This window comes from Paroedura picta, chromosome 4 (genome assembly GCF_049243985.1).
Source record: "Paroedura picta isolate Pp20150507F chromosome 4, Ppicta_v3.0, whole genome shotgun sequence".
In the NCBI taxonomy this organism is placed as follows: domain Eukaryota; kingdom Metazoa; phylum Chordata; class Lepidosauria; order Squamata; family Gekkonidae; genus Paroedura; species Paroedura picta.
In genome coordinates, this window is record NC_135372.1 from 77,843,469 (window position 1) to 77,862,780 (window position 19,312).

The 19,312-nt window shown below is 42.6% G+C and overlaps 1 protein-coding gene across 2 annotated transcripts in view; it reads left to right on the forward strand.

Moving 5' to 3' along the window:
* Positions 1–19,312, forward strand: part of OMA1 (OMA1 zinc metallopeptidase) — a 36,478-nt gene that overhangs the window by 13,593 nt on the left and 3,573 nt on the right. For both annotated transcript variants that reach the window (XM_077333565.1, XM_077333564.1), the window contains 2 exons: positions 3,269–3,343; positions 6,910–7,059. In XM_077333565.1, coding sequence (XP_077189680.1) covers positions 3,269–3,343; positions 6,910–7,059 — 225 coding nt within the window. The remainder of the gene's footprint in view (positions 1–3,268; positions 3,344–6,909; positions 7,060–19,312) is intronic.

Consider the following 19,312-nt stretch of genomic DNA (forward strand, 5'->3'; position numbering starts at 1 on the left):
AACATAGTCTCAGAGTAGGTTTTATCTCCATGCAATTTCAAACAATGGCAACAGCTGTACTGAGTGGACGATACCATAAAACGGTGTTCCCCAACCACTGGGCCGTGGAGCTCTCGGTACCGGGCAGCAGCGGGAGGGAGGGAGGCGTGGGCGCCGGCACACCATCAGGCACGCCTCCCCCCCCCGCAGCACGCACTCGGTGCGCTGGGAGCAATTGCTGCCTCCTGGCGCAGCGAGCCTGCCGCACTTGTGCATTTGCAGGCCCTGGTGCCCTCCCCCCCCCCAGGGCAGTGTTCGCCACACCGGGAGGCGGCTGATCACTCCCGGCGCAGTGAGTGCTGTACCGCAGAGGGGGGAGAGAGGCACGCCTTCTGGTTTGCAGTAACCGGCACCCGCGCCTCCCTCTCCCCCCCCCCCCGGGCCCCAGTCCGAAAAATGTTGGAGAGCACTGCCATAAAACACCAAAAGATCAATGCTTCTGTATTTGTGGAGCCTTAGTTCTGGGGAATCTCCCACATTACATTCTCACTTGCCCATTGTATACAGAACCTAGGGCCAAATTTCTTGTTGGCCTACTAGATGGGCTAAGTGATAAATCTGACCAGGAAAAACTGTTAGCAGATACTAATTCATTTGCTTCTCACAAAATATTATTTTCCCTTGCAGCAAAGAAAATAAGGGCCAAAGTGGTCCTGCAGAGAGCAAATACCCAGAATAGCTATAGGATAGGTGGATGTATATAATCTGGAAATGTTCTTATTATGTTAAGTAATTATGATCTGAGATCTGAGAAATAAATAAAACTGAAGACTCGGGTTGGGGGATGAAAAAAAAGTTGGTTGGTGTTTAGGAAAGAGAAAAAGAAGCAGAGAAAGGGTAGTTTGTGGTGGTTGCTAGGAGAGAGAGAGAGGGAAGGAAATACAAGGGAAAATGAAGAGAGCCCCTCATAAATGGCTTCCCATTTCAGATTGCCATAAGCTAGGAATGAATGTCCAGAAATTAAGTATTCGTTTTTTTGCCTTGAGCTGATTCTCTGAGCCAGTAACATTTTTCGCATGAACTTGTTCTGGTGGTCCTTGGCATACTACTGAGGGGAACATCTTAACCTAGAAACAGTAATTTAAATTCATTTACAATATTTACTCCCTGTGGGATGTTCTGTATTTTATGATTGAACTTTTGTTTGCCTTGCAGCCTTGTGTTTTTAAATGTCTTGCACTGAGCATCCAGAAGTACACATAGAAGACCATATAGTTGTACATCGAATCAATTCTGTACTTTTGCTTTAAATATTTTTGGACAAACCCCATAGAACTCCCCCCAAACAATGCAGATAGCTCCAGAATCTCAGATGCTTTTAGAACCTTCTGCTTGGCTTCTCATAGCTCACTGCTGCAAGGCTCATTAACCTCAAGCAGAGAAGAGAATAAGTGGACTTGGTCTCCTTGCGAAGTTTTAAATTATGCTTGAACTTCCTGCCAGTCAAGAATAAAATCAGATGCTTAGGAAAAGGCAGTTCAGTAACCTAACTTAAAATGGCCGAGAGAACTGTCAGGATGATCAATGATCCTTCAGCACCAGGCTAACTTTAAAGTGCTCCTTGTCACACTCTGCAGTTTCTTTCCCTGCATGTTCCAGAAATGAAAACAATGTCCATGGCGGCGGCATTTTATTAAAGGAGGAAGCAGGAAAACTGGATTTGCAGGAACCTAATGATTTTACTGCTTCTGTTTCCTGGTTGCCACAACGGTGTGGGCTAGTTATGATGTTACTTCAGGTGTGGTATCTGTACCGACAAACAACCCTTACCGTTCCCTCTGTCAGGGTTTTTAAAATGTAATATGTCCCAAACTAGGATCATCCCATATGTATATGGGGGGAGGGGAGCCAATTACAGTTTGGTTCTTTCAAAATGTGTCTGTGAGCCCTGGCGACCCACAGTCATTGGTTAGTCAGATTGGAGTGTGTGTATGTGTGTGTGTGTGTGTGAATAACTGCACACAGTGTTCTTTGTTAACCTGCATACCTCTCTGAAACAATTGCCCTGTCAACATCCTCAGGTCTCAGAAAGTCACTACCTGGAGGCTCTTGTGATAAATGGCCCATTGTCCAAATGGCAGTATTGTCAACTGGTGTTTTAAAAGAAGAGAAAACTTTTGAAATAAATATTCAATAGTAAAAATAGGAAGAATCCCACAATACTCTGATGGGGGGGGGGATTTACATGTATAAAAATTGAATGGAAGAAGCATCATCAGGCAAAATCTTGGGGTTACCATTAGGAGCTTATGTATCTTGTTCATCTAGAATCTCCTGACAAGTGAAAATTCTGACATGGAATTGGAGTCCAATAGCTCCTTTAAGATTGACAAAGATTTATTTGTTGGTCTTAAAGGTGCTACTGGACTCAAATTCTGTTGTGCTACTTCAGACCAACATGGCTACGCATTGGAATCTATTAAGAAAACTAGTTACTCAAGTTCATATTGTCTTTTATAATTGTAGAGCAAGGCCCTAAAACGTTGGTTGTGCAATATCTGGTGACACTTAGGGAACTGGATAGGAGATGGATCAGAGCTGGGCAGAATGCCTGCAGTTTTGGATGGGGCAGTGTTTTGATACAGTCATCTATTTTAAAACCTTTGTTCTGTCCCCTTGTGAAGACATGATGCCCTCACCAACCCTGGACTCCATATATTCACCCTTCTGTCTGTCTAGTCTCCTCACAATTGCTTTGATTAGATTCTTCAGCTTTTTGAAACACAAAACCCCATATGGGAGAATATTTGCTCTGTGTGAACATTTGCTGTTCTGCTTTGAGTTTGGCAGGACATGGGGATGCATACAATTAATTGAGCACTTTCAGTTTCGTCCCGGTACACCTGTTTGCCAGGGCTGTGTGAATAGCATAATAGCTAAGAGGTAAACCGTTGTCTGGGCGTTTGCCAATGAGAGTATTAGGAGAAGAATTTAAGTGAGCCACTGTCATTTAGCCTATGACATCCAAGACAATCTCTGGTTGCTTACAATAAAGGGGGAGGGAAACCAGACCTTCTCTCAAACAACTGCTGCATGCAGTACAGATAAATAGATCTGTGCTTCATTCCATTAACAGCAGAATTTCTGCTGTTCATGGAAAGCTCTGCCATTAGCCAATATTGTATATATGCACAGCATTTTCAGTCTTCCTTTCTCAAAAAATTCTCTAATATCCCACCTTTTGATTCTAGCAAGAGCAATCATTTAGTGTCTCTTCTTTCCTTTTTAGTTGTTATTCGATAGGCCATATAGCAGGTCGTTAGAAGCTGAAGCAGACAAAGTTGGACTACACTTTGCAGCAAAGGTAAAATCATTTTGTGGATAAAATACTAAATGCCCTTTTGCTTCCTTGGTAGGTTTAGGTATGTTGCTTATTGAGTTCATCAAAATATGAAAAACTGGGTTAAAAACAAATTTGATAACTGTGCCTGTAGCGCCACCTAGTGCTAATAAGAAATAGTGCTTTTTATTAGACCTTTGAGGGACACAAACTATTTTTGCCACTTGAGGCAGATTACTTTAATAAACCATTGACTTATATATGGGTCTTTTAGAAGATGTGTAAAAGTAATTCCACATGTAGGCAGCTGGGCAACCTTGGGCCAGTCATGGCCCTGTTAAAGCTGTTCTTTTAGAGCGCTCTCAGCCTCCCCTACCTTACAGGGTGTCCGTTGTGGGGAGAGGAAGGGAAGGCGATTGTAAGCCACTTTGAGACTCCATCAGGTAACAAAAAGCAGCGTATAAAGCCCAACTCTTCTTTTTAAATTTGGGAATACAAATTCATTGATATTTAAGAAATATGATTTATAGCGAACTCTTAAGTTGTTCTGATGCTTTATGGCTATTAAACAATAATGTACTTGGAAGAAGAGAGTAGGTGAAAGCTATGGTACCTTGCTATGCATTTGAAGCTCACATAATGCCTGTTAAGCACACAAACTCATTACTTTAAAATATGGCACCTTATGTCTATTCATATACATACTCTACAGTTTGGCAGCTTCTTGAAAACTCAAGCCCATGGCTGCCTCCCTCCCAAGCCAGGAGGTGGTAGTGGTGATTTTTCTTCTGTCTCTCTTTTTCAGCCATCCTATCACAATTTTCTTTCTCAGGATGTTGCATTGACATTGAGAGAATTGTTCTTAGAGGAAACAGCTTTCAATTGCTTGTATTAAACAGATTTTCAGCTCAGCTTAGGTTTATGAACCATGTCCAAATCTCATTCAGTGGAACCAGTCCAGCAACAAATACTTAATTAAATATATTTGCCATAAAAAAGATATATTGGCACATGCAATATTTTAGGGATAGCTTGTCATTTATAAAGTACTTTTCCTTTAGAAGATCGACCCTTCAATCAGTGCCTTGTTTTGTCTAGAACATTTGCAAGTCTGTTTCGATTTTGTACACTTTGCAATTGCTAAAGTAGTTCCTTGTTTGTTTATAAAGGTCAAGATCTTAACCCAGATGGTTTCTTGCTCATTACCATAATTGGTATCTCCTTCTCTTATGTTGGCATATGTGCACAAATACCACCTGTTTCATTTCAAGAGTTGTTTGTATTTGTGGATATGGGGCAGTTTACTTATGATCAGAGTTTCTCTGAGTCACAGCTTTATTAAAAGATGGAATCAGTTTTAAAAAGATCATTTCCCAATGCTAATTAATTAATGCCAAGCAGTTCTTTTGTCTTCCTCTGAGTTGCATATGTTAATTTATGATCCAGCAATGCCTACTTGCCTAATAATTGCCTTCTGCAGACTCTAGCCCTTCATCAGATCATATTTAAAATAAATAAAAACAGGGAATGACTTAGTCTGCATCTTCCCTCAGTTAATCTTACTCATTTTAGCAAAGCTGTTTGCCTTTGAGAGTTGATTTTAGAGGTCATTCCAAGCTCTAGAGTCACATTGCTTATCATCAACATTGGAGGAGGCACAACAGGTTTTGGAAGAGGAAAGCCCAAATGGTTACGGTATTCTGAAGCCTTCTAGAAGTGAACATCTTGCTTCCTATGATACAAATAGGGTGCTTCCCAGTTGGTAGGCATCCATCACAGAGAGCAGTTCCAAATCATGCAGCTTGTCTTGGCAGCTACCTAGATCTCAGGATTCAGGCAGAATATATTAAATGTTTTATGAGCAAATAGCTGATATACTGCTTGAACAATCTGCATCAGTTATAGCTACTCAAGAGGATAGTAACTCCTGCCCGAACCACTTGCTTAAACTAAATGTGTTTGTGTCCAGAAGAGAGAGGGAGAAAAGCATGTATGAGTATGGGGCAGCCATTAAAAGAGGTGTGTGGGTGGGAATCTCAGCTGTTGCAAGAGCAGTGATTCTACTATGTCCCCCACTACATCAAAATCACTTGCCTTGGTCTTGTTTCTGTTCCATAATTTGAAATATTCTGAATCCTTCTATTTATAGGAGAGGTCAGGGTTTCCAGAGGCTTGAATACAAACACAGAGAGCTGTCTTACACTGAATCACCCTTAATGTAGCAAGATCAGTATTGTTTGCTGTGACTGGCAGTAGCTCTATAAGGTCTTAGGGTGATGTCTTTCACATGACCTGCTCTAGTTATCCATAATTTTAACTGGAGATGACAGTGGTTGAACCTGGCGCCTTTTGCAGGTAAAGTTTTGCAGGTTGTTCCACCATGAAGCTACAGCTGCACAGTAAATACATAAGTACTATCAATTAAACATGCTGAGGTTGGGGTTTTTTTTACAGGCAGAATAGAAAGATATGGCATTGCTTGCAGGTGGACTTCTCCTCATCCCTTGCATTGCATATTAAGTCTTTTATTTTTCATCTACCGTTTTACATACACCTGAGCTTTCTCTTTTGAACTCTCCGGAATAGATATTTTGTGTCCCAGGTTCTGTGATAGCCCTGTTATCCTGAGATTTGGTGGCTAGATTTAGTGAGCCACTTTTTCAAGGCCCCTGTTCTTGGTTATCCATAGTTGCCATGTTTTTTTTCTGCCATGGCTCCTGCACCATTGACAACTGCATGACAGGCAAAAATGCAACAGGTGAACCTTACTCATCTCTGTATCTCCAAGCTAAGAAAAAACTTCCCCCTTTGAGTGACTGCTATGAAGTTAATAAAGGCAATCATTTCCACCTGCACACAACCTCCTTTTAAAAGACAGACGAGACCTTTTCATTATTGTCCATTTTTTTAAAAAGTTCGTTTTTAGTAGCATCAATAAAATGCACCTAAATATTGATATAATCTTAAACCAGAATTTTAATTGAAGCTGCAACCATAGATATTTACTTGATTATCAATTGTTATGGCAATCAGTGCCTCTGAGAAATTTTCAAATATAGTAGGGTTTAACATGTTTCTTATATTAAACTGCAAGGTAATAATTACCTTTTCCTCTTTTTCCCCAGCAGATGTATTTTTTCCTCATTATGCCATCTCAGTTTTCACATAGGGCACTTTCAAAATGACTTACTGTGTCAGAATTGTTCCAAAACATATGTTGTACGGAAGGCCCCTGACCACTCTTTTAGGTGACATATGACTTTTTTTGATCCATAGCAGTTATTTTAAAGCAATGATTATGCAAAAACTGATAAGATGCATAAATACTGTGTGATTATTAAGCATGTTTGATTCATCCCTGTTTAATCTGTATCTTAAATACATTTTTGTTGCAGAAAGATTTAGTTGACTATTTTCATGTAATTCTAGAGTGTCAGCGCTTTGAAAGACCCAGCAAAATCTACGTCTATAGCTATATGTGTGGCTGCATGTGAAGGAAACAGCCCATGTGTAGTTACAGAGCTTCTAAGCTTATTTTGCAGTTCTGAGAACATTGTTACTTATGCAGTATAACTCCTTTTTGTTTCTAGGCATGTGTGGATGTAAGAGCAAGTTCTGTATTTTGGCAGCAAATGGAATTAGCTGAGACAATTCAAGGAAACCCAAAGTTACCAGAGTGGCTTTCTACACACCCTTCTCATGAGAATCGAACTGAACATTTGGACAGACTTATACCAGAAGTAAGTGAAAACTGAGGATGGTTCTAGGCAGGCATAGGAAACCTTCTTTGCCCAAGTGCTGAAAAAGTGTAGCATTTATTTGTGAAGACAGTGAATTGTTTTGCAAGAGAATTAGGCAGATTCATGGAGGATAGATCCATCAGTAGATACTAGCCGTGGTGATTAAAAGGAACTTCCATATAGAGGCAACGTCAAGGGAGGGCTTTGGCCTTTATGCCCTGTCCATTGCCCTTCTAAGGCAACGGGTTGGCCAGCAGTCTTTTTGTATTCTTAATATGAGTAGTGGGGCACATGTGAAAGTTGTACATGGAGACACACTTGGAGCTAGCTAAGCCCCAGTACCACTGCCAGCAACTCAGAAGTTTACTTTGGACTACTAGGCTGGTGGCTGTGCAGGCATGGGACGTGTTGATGGACATAATCCTTTCTTGCAGCTTTCTCTTGCATTATTGTCCTAGCAGTGCAGCCAAAGCCTTGGTTGCATGACCACTGATGTGTCCCAGGGTGCTAAATGAAGCAGTCTGGTGTGCTTGATGTTGACACATATGCCAGGAGTTGCCTATGCATTGCTTTGGGCTTTATTTACTTACTAGGGGCAAAGCCCGTTGTATCCAGGAATAAAACAGGCACTAGAGCTTGGCAGTGAGAAGAGGAAGGGGAGGAGTTGTCCAGTCTGTAAGGGCATGGGGTTGAATGTGTGTGTTGTGTGGGAGGTTGTGGTGGCATGATGACAACTGACGGTATGGGTGTGGAGAGATGGGTGTCAAGAATCTGTCGTTTGGAACGTTTGTTGAATGTGGGAGAGGATTGACCTTTGGGAATTGTGGCATAGTGGTTACAGATGAGCTTTCCAGAGCCATGTCTTCAGAAATGTGAAGGGAAAATCAGACTGGAGACTGTACTTAGGGGGAGATTACATGGCAACCAGTTCCTCCCAGTTCTGCATCATTTGCTTTCTTGTGGGAATTAGGCCACAGACACCGAAATGCCCCTCTGCCCTACACATGGGGTAGTCACAGTACACAGGTGTTCACCCTGTTCCTTCTTCTCCATTTTTTTTGACTGCTGATAAAATGTTATGTGCCCACATGCTTCTTTCATGGTTGCTCCTCAGAAGAAGAAGAGCTGGATTTTTGTACCCTGCTGTTTACTACCCAAAGGAGTCTCAAAGTGGTTTACAAACACCTTTTCCCTTTGTCTCCCCACAATAGATAACATGTGGGGTTGTGAGAGATCTGAGATAACTGGGAATGGCCCGTAGTCACCGAGCAGGCCTCAGGTGTCTCAAAGCAGTTTCCAGTCGCCTTCCCTTCCTCTTCCCATAGCAGACTCCCTGTGAGGGAGGTGGGGAAGAGAGCCTCACTTGGAAGCTGGCAACCCTAAGACGAGGTCTCTCTGTGCACAGCAGTCTTGACTTTAGTCGGGTTTTTTATTTACCAGGCAAAGCTTGAAAAAAGTCACTGTGGTTCCCATGTCTCTCCAGCCATTTACTTGTTCAGTATTTACAATTTCAGGCTGTAAATATTCTTTATTTAGATCTTCCTGCACTTTCCAGACTCATCGGACTGATGCTGGTCTGTCTGTACCCCAGAATACAAACAGTTGCTGGCATGGGCTGGCCATAGCCCATAGCCGAGGAAGAACACATGTGCACCCCTCCCTCCTAACTGCAGTTTGCGAGCCTCTACCATTGTCCCTAGATTGCTGCTCATTTCTAGATTATAATGATCAGCTCTGCAGGCAAAAAATGGCTACCCTGGAAGCATTGTATGGTTTTGAAGTCCCACCTCCAAACCTCCAGGAATATTTCCAACCCAGGTGTAGCCAACCTCCAGCTGGGGCCTGGAGAGCTCCTGGAATTACAGCTCATCTGCAGAGTATAAAGATCAGCTCCCCAGTCAGAAAGGGCTGCTTTGGACAGGGTTGTTTTGGAAAAGAAACATTTAAGGCTTCCCACACAGGTTGTTGTTGAGTTGAAAGACTTGAGGCCTACTGCACAGGGTTGTTGTGCAGATGAAACAGGAGACAAAAGAACCTCTGCAACAGCATCCAGTTTTGTATGCAGAACAATGCTATGCAGTAGGCCTCAAATCTGCAGAGAGTTGTGAAGAAGAAATACACATGGCTTGGCTGTTTCTTCCCTCCAGCAGCAGGGCTGGCCAGAACAGTATTTTAAGTGAGAAGGGGCTTTTCTGTGGCCTCCCTGTCAGCCAACTGTTTGGCTGAAGGGGAAAGCTCCCCCCCCCCCAAAAAAAAGGACAGCACTATCCATGGTCTCAGAGTCTCCTGCATTGCTCTTGGAGAGGCCTCCCTTCCCTCAGTCTGGGGCTGTCAGAGGCTCCTCCCCAGCAGGCCTGAAGGGAGGGGGAGGGAGGGTGTGCACACACCAGCCTCCTGCCAGCTCTGTCAGTGGTCTGAGACAAAGTGAAGCAAGTTTTGGGATGTGGCAATTAGGACAGCCCTGAGGTGAAAAGGGCTGGCACAGCTTGTCCAAACCTCCATTCTCACCTTCCTTGACTGTCCTACTGACCTCCTCTCCCTTCGGTGGTCAGGGGTAGACTGGCGGGGATGTTGCCAGATTGCCCTGGGTCGGGCTGGTGGGCGGGCTGTGTCGCCTTCCTGTTGGTCCCAATTCTGGAGGGAGTGGGGCCAGTCCGATCTTTGGACTGGTTCTGCCCACCTAGGCCTTGTTGTTGTTGTTATGTGCGAAGTCGTATCCGACCCATCGCGACCCCATGGACAATGATCCTCCAGGCCTTCCTGTCCTCTACCATTCCCCTGAGTCCATTTAAGTTTGCACCTACTGCTTCAGTGACTCCATCCAGCCACCTCATTCTCTGTCGTCCCCTTCTTCTTTTGCCCTCGATCGCTCCCAGCATTAGGCTCTTCTCCAGGGAGTCCTTCCTTCTCATGAGGTGGCCAAAGTATTTGAGTTTCGTCTTCAGGATCTGGCCTTCTAAAGAGCAGTCAGGGTTGATCTCCTCTAGGATTGACCGGTTTGTTCGCCTTGCAGTCCAAGGGACTCGCAAGAGTCTTCTCCAGCACCAGAGTTCAAAAGCCTCAATTCTTTGACGCTCGGCCTTCCTTATGGTCCAACTTTCGCAGCCATACATTGCAACTGGGAATACCATAGCCTTGACTAAATGCACTTTTGTTGGCAGGGTGATGTCTCTGCTTTTTAGGATGCTGTCTAGATTTGCCATAGCTTTCCTCCCCAGGAGCAAGCGTCTTTTAATTTCTTTGCTGCAGTCCCCATCTGCAGTGATCTTGGAGCCCAGGAAAATAAAATCTGTCACTATCTCCATTTCTTCCCCATCTATTTGCCAGGAATTGAGAGGGCCGGATGCCATGATCTTTGTTTTCTTGATGTTGAGTTTCAAGCCAACTTTTGCACTCTCCTCCTTCACCCGCATCAACAGGCTCTTTAGTTCCTCTTCACTTTCTGCCATTAGAGTGGTATCATCTGCATATCTGAGGTTGTTGATATTTCTCCCTGCAATCTTGATCCCAATTTGTGACTCCTCTAATCCCGCATTTCTCATGATGTGTTCTGCATACAAGTTAAATAGGCAAGGCGACAGTATACAGCCTTGCCGAACTCCTTTCTCAATTTTGAACCAGTCAGTGATTCCATGTTCAATTCTCACTGTTGCTTCTTGATCTGCATATAAATTTCTCAAGAGACAAATAAGATGCTCTGGTATTCCCATCTCTAAAAGAACTTGCCACAATTTGTTGTGCTCCACACAATCAAAGGCTTTAGCATAGTCAATGAAGCAGAAGTAGACGTTCTTCTGGTACTCCCTAGCTTTCTCCATGATCCAGCGTATGTTGGCAATTTGATCTCTAGTTCCTCTGCCTCTTCGAAATCCTGCCTGTACTTCTGGAAGTTCTCGGTCCACATATTGCTGGAGCCTAGCTTGTAGGATTTTGAGCATAACTTTGCTAGCATGAGAAATTAGTGCAATGGTGCGGTAGTTTGAACATTCTTTGGCATTGCCCTTCTTTGGGATTGGAATGTAAACTGACCTTTTCCAATCCTGTGGCCATTGTTGAGTTTTCCAAATTTGCTGGCATATTGAGTGTAGCACTTTTACTGCATCGTCCTTTAAGATTTTCAATAGTTCAACTGGAATGCTGTCACCACCACTAGCTTTATTGTTGCTCAGACTTCCTAAGGCCCATTTGACTTCACATTCCAGGATGTCTGGCTCCAGGTCAGTAACTACCCCACTGTGGTCATCAGGGATGTTAAGCTCGCTCTTGTATAGTTGTTCTGTATAATTTTGCCACCTTTGTTTAATCTCTTCTGTTTCTGTGAAGTCCCTACCATTTTGGTCCCTTATCATACCCAACTTTGCATGAAACGTTCTCTTCATATCTCCAATTTTCTTGAAAAGATCTCTGGTCCTCCCCATTCTATTGTTTTCTTCTATTTGTTTGCACTGTTCATTTAAGAAGGCATTCTTATCTCTTCTAGCTTTTCTCTGGAATTCTGCATGCAATTGGGTGTATCTTTCTCTTTCTCCCTTGCCTTTCACTTCCCTTCTCTCCTTAGCTATTTGTAAAGCTTCCTCAGACAGCCATTTTGATTTCTTGCATTTCTTTTTCTTTGGGATGGTTTTAGTTGCTACCTCTTGTACAATGTTGCGAACCTCCGTCCATAGTTCTTCAGGCACTCTGTCTATCAGATCTAATTCCTTAAATCTATTTGTCACCTCTACTGTGTATTCTTCGGGGATATGATTTAGTTCATACCTGAGTGGCCTAGTGCTTTTCCCTACTTTCTTCAATTTAAGCCTAAATTTTGCAACAAGAAGCTCATGATCTGAACCACAATCAGCTCCTGGTCTTGTTTTTATTGAGTGGATAGAACTTTTCCATCTTTGGCTGCAGAGCACATAGTCAATCTGATTTCTGTGTTGACCATCTGGTGATGTCCATGTGTAGAGTCGTCTCTTGGGTTGTTGGAAAAGAGTGTTTGCTATGACCATTGTATTCTCTTGACAAAATTCTACCAGCCTGTGCCCTGCTTCATTTTGTACTCCAAGGCCAAACTTGCCTGTTATCCCAGTTATCTTTTGGCTTCCTACTTTAGCATTCCAATCCCCCATGATGATAAGCACATCATTTTTTGGCGTTGCTTCTAGAAGGTGTTGTAGGGCTTCATAGAACTGATCAACTTCATCCTCTTCAGCAGCAGTGGTTGGGGCATAGACCTGGATCACTGTGATGTTGAATGGTTTGCCTTGGATTCGAACTGAGATCATTCTGTCATTTTGGGGATTGTATCCCAAGACTGCTTTTCCTACTCTCTTATTGATTATGAAGGCTACTCCATTTCTTCTGCGAGATTCTTGTCCACAGTAGTATACCTGATGGTCATCTGAATTAAATTCACCCATTCCTGTCCATTTTAGTTCACTGATTCCTAAAATGTCGATGTTCAGTCTTGTCATTTCTTGTTTGACCACGTCCAGCTTGCCTTGATTCATGGATCTGACGTTCCAGGTTCCTATGGAATAAAAATCTTTACAGCATCGGACTGTCTTTTCGCCACCAGTTACTTCCACAACTGAGCGTCCTTTCGGCTTTGGCCCAGCCGCTTCATTCATTCTGGCGCTACTCGTACTAGCCGTCTGCTCATCCCCAGTAGCATATTGGACACCTTCCGACCTGAGGGGCTCATCTTCCAGCGTCATATCATTATGCCTATTGGAACTGTCCATAGAGTTTTCATGGCAAAGATACTGGAGTGGTTTGCCATTTCCTTCTCCAGTGGATCACCTTTTGTCAGAGCTCTCAGCTATGACCTGTCCGTCTTGGGTGGCCCTGCATGGCATAGCTCATAGCTTCACTGAACTACGCAAGCCCCCTTGCCACAACAAGGCAGCGATCCTTGAAGGGGGACCTAGGCCTTAGCTTTTAATTATACACCGAAGCTGTTCCAGATAGTTTAAATAGAGCACCCCAGCAGCAATATCATTTATTATATGTATACAGTTCCCAGCCTCAGGGGGTTGTACTGGGATGTATCAATTCAGCTTCTTTCAGTGCAGTGTTCACATATGAGCTCATGTCTTAGTAGCCCACCTGGATTTCTTGGTTACCTGCAAAGATATCTAGAGGTACATAAAAATCCATTTTGGTCACTGGGCTGCAAACATTCAGTAGTTCTGTGAGAGATCATTTATCTCTCTGACAATTTCTGTACTGCTCCTACTTACTGTTTATCATTGGAAACCTACAGGTTATTATTGGCTATACTTTAGACTTTTAAACAGTATTTATTATTAATTGAAACATTTATTTCATGCCTTTCTTAAAGTTTGAATGGAGCTAACAAATGCCCCAAATAATAAGTACTTCAAACCATCAAGAACAGAAAACATAATGGTAGAGTTTTGCTATGCAAATATGTTGTGTGTGTTCCCCCCCCCCATTATTTTAAGTGGGGTTATCTATGTATGTGTTGCTGTGGTTTAGAAAGCAGACTTCTTGAGTAAGAAAGAAGGGACAGTACGGTTGATAGAAAAGTGCAATGTTAGGATGGCTTCTGTACTCTGTGGAATGGCATTGATTGGATTGATTGGTGTGTGAGAGGAGAAGGTTGTTGAGTGGATGAAGAGATTGAGTATTGGGTGCTGTGAAAAGCATTCGTTGTCTAAGTAATTAGTCTAAGTGACGAAAATAAGTTTGTCAGCCTAGGTCTATCAAGGAACCCTAAAGCAAGAAGAACTGTACCTGCCTGAAACCATTACACTTAAGAACCATACAGAAACTGTTATACTGCTTTATTCTAAATAAAATATGTTTAAGTGAAAACAACTTTTTAAAGAGTAAAAGATCTCCATTTACCTCAGAGTAATCCCCATTTATCCCATTTACCTCTATCCACTGACTGCTGGTCGTTTCATCATTCTACCAAATATAACTAAGCCGTCCTGTTCTTTTGATTGAATGGAGAACAGCATTTTCTTAAGGGCCTGCTCAACATGTTTCCCCTTGCTCCTCATATTGTTCCACAGAGATCTCTCTCCCTGATATTGTCTCTGTTATTGAAGCCCCCCTTTTAACCTTTGGCACTGTGCTGCCTGGCCTTCTTTACCAGAAAAGTAGCTTTTCTGGGAGCAGTTACCTTGGTCAGGAAAATGAGTGAGTTAGATCTTGATGAACAACAGTTACAGGTAAGTGCAACTCTGTTTACTTTAGGTCTGTGGCCATAACATTGTGTAGCTCCCTTATACAAAATTATAATGTGTTCTAAAACAAAAGTGAATCGATCCTCCTTCTCTTCCTTGCTTTGGGAATTCTGTTTATTCTGTAAAATAACATTTGGTTTCAGATGAGATTAGCAGCAGATATATGCAGAACTGGATACGTGCTCCTTTTGTGTGTGCCTAAATATTCTGATAAATGCTAAATGTGCTGCTCATGTTAAAAACAAAACAAAAAGCAAATTCAGAGTTAGAATGCCAATTGCAAGCACTCGTATCAGATGCAGTGCAAGATTATAGTGGTATATAATGAAATAAATTATACATACATGCGCTGGTTCAGACATATCCTTAGAGAGCCTGCAGGTAATTCATATCATTTACCTTCCAGTTCCCTCTCCAGCTAAATGTCCTGTGACCAGAATTGTAAGTGTGTGGCATGAGGGATCTTCTTAATCAGCTTGCTCTTCTAGCCCTTGGTGTGCAGAAAGTTTATATTACTCAACTGCAGTGCTTGTCTTTGGATCTGAGTAGAATTGTAGCTTTCCGTATTGTTCCCCTTTAAAATTGAAGTCTCTTGTGCTTTCTTATGGCTGAAAGCCAGTTCAGCTAAAGGTCATTCTCTTTGGTTTGGAAAAGTAATCCTAGCTTGTTTTTGCACAATCACAGAGTGGTGGGTGTTGTAATACATTTCTGTGAACCCTTTTAGGGGGACTTGGGACACCTGTGCCAAGAATAATGAACTCTTTGAATGCTGATATTGCAAACATTCTGGACAGGTGCAGAGTTCTTTCCTGTCCACTATACAGTAACTACACTTCTTTTTACCTGAAAACTGAGCCAGATTGGCTGGTGGACATAACCCAAGGGAGAACTGTTGGAAAGGTGAACATTTTTTTTTTTTGCCTTTCTCGAACTGATTTACTGGAGAACATTCACTGAGGTTGCTTTGTCAGATGATAGAGACTGAGGGAGAGTGGATACTTGAAGCCTTCTGGAGTGTGGTTTTTATGTGGTTCTGGGGATCCCACATCACTCTAGATACCTTTAAATCAATACAGGTAGAAAGCCAGCAGAGGAGGGGGGATATCCAGTGTTTTATAGAGAATGCCACATGTACGATTATCTACCCACTGGGTAGAGATGGTGGGTGTGTGCTTTCTGTATGGAGTTTGTGGCTCTCAGGCATCAGGCTCATTCCTTTAAGGTTATGGTTGCCAACTTGGAGAAGCTGAAGCAGAGAAAGAAATTTGGGGAAGAGACACTTACCAGAGCAGTCCCACTCCTGTCCTGATTGCTCATCTGCTGTTGGAAGGTGTCAGTCTGAGGAGAAGCAATGTTGACCCCTTAGGTGGGTACCCTTCCTTGGGCGATAGATCGATATCCTCTCATACTGAGGATTCTCATGGAGGGAGGTGGGCTTTTGGTAGGGGGTGATTTGATTATTTGGAATATAGAGAGTGGGGTCTGTGACAGGCATGGTGACTGCATGGTGACTTGCCTGCCTGGTGCAAAGCCTGCGGTCATCACATGCTGCCTAGATAGGTAGTGCTGGGGAGGAGACTGCAGACAGGGTGCACATTGGCACCACTGACATTGAGAAATGTAGTTGTGTGGTCCTGGAATAAAAATGTAGGTTACTAGGCAGAAAGTTAAAGGGCAGGACCTCAAAAGCAGCATTCTCAGAAGTGCTGCTGGTTCCACAGGCAGAGCCAGCTAGACAGGCACAGATCATGGGTCTCAGTGCACGGATGAGAAAGTGACGCCAGGAGGAAGGGTTTAGATATGCTAGGCACTGGGGAACTTTTTGAGACAGGCTAAACCTGTACAAAAGAGAGGGTCTTCATTTGAACCAAAAGGGGACCAAGCTACTGGCAACTATCAAAAAGGAGTTAGAGCAGTTTTTAAACTAATCCTGTGGGGACAGCTGACGGGCTGAGGAACCTCTGGTTCGGAACTAGTCAGTCCAAAAGGATGATTGTGTAAACACTCATGGTAGTATGAATAGGAGCATAATAGAACTTGGGAGTGAGGGCATAATGGTGGATGAGGATCATATGGGGACTAAGGGGCCAAGGGAGGCAAGGATTACTGGAGAGGAAAACAAATTATAGGTGTCTATATACCAGTGTTAGAAGTCACTGAGCTAAGATGGAGGAACTAGAGTACTTGGTGTTCAATGACATTTGGATATAGTAGGTGTCTCAGAAACATGTTGGAATGCATATAAGCTCTGTAGGCAGGACAGGGAGGGACAGGTTGGTAGTATTGTATTGTACATCAAAGAGGCATAGTATCAAAAAAGTTAGAAAACAGCAGGGGAATTAACTTCTAAACAGAAGTTATATGGGTGGAAATACTGGGCCCTAAGGGTTGCTTAAAAGTGGAGGTGTATAATCTTCTACCTGAACAAATCCTTGAGGTTGATCTTGAGGTGGAGATGGAAATAAGAGAAGTGACTAAAGCATATAATGTTGCTAAATTGGGAGACTTCAGCTGCTCTCACATTGACTGGGTAAACATGTGCTTGAGTCCTGCTGTAGATATGAGATGACTAGACATCATAAATGACTGCAGTGGAACAGTTGTTCTCAGAGTCAACCAGAGGGGTAGTGATCTTGGGCATGGTTCTGAGCTAGTGGATTTTGAGAGCTGTATTTGTCTGTCGATATAGAAAAGAAAACAACTAAGCAAATGGGCAAGTAATATTCTTGGCAGTTCCCACTTCTGGTATAAAGGTTTTTCAGGGTGCAAATTGCATAACAAGACACAATCATCCAGGTCATCTTGCTGTATGGATGAATTTTCCTACCTAGTTTCCTGTCCTGTGATCCAGAAGAGTATGAGCATGCACATAGTTTTTCTGACCATGTATCCCTTATATCAGTGGTCCGCAACCTTTCTAAGGCTGCGGATCGGCGGTGGTGGGGAGAGCGATCGTGCGAGTCCGTGCATGCTGTGCATGCGCGTCAGATGAGTGCATGCGCGTTTGCGCCATGCACGGATGCAAAGACACATGCATGGAAGTGCTGTGCATGTGCATTTATGGCCACACATGGCGCAAACGCGCATGTGTGGCCCTGCTTCCCTCTCCCCCCCTCCCACAAAACGAAGCTTGCTGGGCCGCAAGCTAATCGGCTGCTCTTGTGGCCAATTTGCTTGCGGCCTGGGAAGTTTCTTACTGCGGGGGGGGGGGGCTGGGGAGAGGGAGCCGCGGCCCGGTGCCGGGGCCTTCTGGGCCACGGCCTGGTGGTTGGGGACCACCCCCTTATATAGTAACTGTGGGGGAGGGGAAGGAGAGATGCACAAATTCTAACTTGCCTGTAATTCCCTCGTTTGCAATCATAATATGTGTGAGAAACTCATTATCAAAGAGTCTGAATAATTAATTTTGAATAATAGTGACCTTATTACAAATCTCCCCAAATAAGCTGTACAACATCATAGGGGAGGGGGGAAATGGAATTTCAGTTAATAAAAAAATGGCCTAAAGTATTTCGCCCCATATTTGGAGTGGAAGGTGGGGAGCTCTGTTTTGAGGCTGGACAGATCTGATCAGTCCAGGATTAAAAGGAAGTGCTGGCTCTTATCAAGAAGCCATAACATTCATTCATCCTTTTTCTAATCCTGCAAGACTAGCAGATGACAGTTTTTAAATCACTGAAACATTTATTTGCAAAAAAAAAGCCATTACTTGACCCTACCTGGAGCTTTATAGCCAGTACTGGCAAAGGCATTTAAAATGTACCAAGAAAAAGAAGTAACATTTTGTTGTCAGTATGATTGGGAAGTGACTTGAAATGCGAGGATAAATTTTAGAGATTTAGGGCACAATCCTAAACAGGTTTACTTAGTAGCAAGTGGGAAATCAAATGGAAACATTAACACATGGTTAGTCAAAGGTAAAGTTGGAGGATTGAAAATTATAATCTACTTTCAAGTGTGTTACTCAATCCAGGAGCAACAAGTTCAGAGCACATTAAGTTGCTGACATTAATTGAAAAAGCAATTAAAATTTATGCGCTGTGCTTTTGAAAGAAAAATTGAATGTTTATTCCAGTTATCTTGAATGTGCCTGGAACTTTGATGCAAATTCTGTGTTTTCTGATTTCTTGTTTTTGCTTTGAATTTTTTTTTCTTACAGTTGAATCTGTAGATATTTTTTACATTAAAGTAAGTGGAATGTGAAGCCATTTGGGAGCTGGCAGGAAATACTGCACTTAGAACCCCAGGTTCAAACTTGGGCAACATTTTTTCTTACTGTTCTTGGTTTAATAGTCAGTGGATCTTGCTTTGATTGTTCGCCATTATTCTGTGTTTGGGGAAAATGTTCAACAATAAAACTTGCTTTTAAATGCTGTTGAATGTTGTTGGCTAGAACAGCCAGTACTTAAGGTTGATTCAGAAGCTGCCCTTTTGAAGAAGCAATTGTATTTCCAATCCTACAGTAGTTGGGGCAGTTTTTTCTCTATATAAATCTTATGTGAGAATTTTTAGGCTACTTTTCTCTCCAGAGGAACTCCAGTGTGGCCTACAAATGATGAATATAATTGAAGAATCTGCTTTTAAAGTCATAATTATACGGTATATTATTCAGTGCACTAATTTGGTAATACTATGCAACTTGATACATTGTAAGAGCATAATTAGTCCTTTAGAACTCCTCTCAAGTAGCAGAACTACTTATGATTTAAAAACTCAAATTGATTGTGATGCCACACCAATGAAAACCATGGCTGCTGAGCCCATGACAGAATTCTCCTCTAACTAGTAATTGCAGGTCTTTGTTTTAGCATAGTTATAGTCACTTCAAGCAAATTACATTGCTGTATCTCTTTGCATTCATGGCCACATGTAGTCTTAAACTGAAATTTATTCTATTTTCTTCAGAAATGCATGCATGGCCATCTTCAATCCTGTATTCAATCGTAAATTTTCTAAAGCACAAACAATACTGTGTCCTATGAAACAAAATACTTGCTTCCAGGTTATGTGTGTCAGTTTTCCATGACTGATTGAAGCACTGTCATGACTTC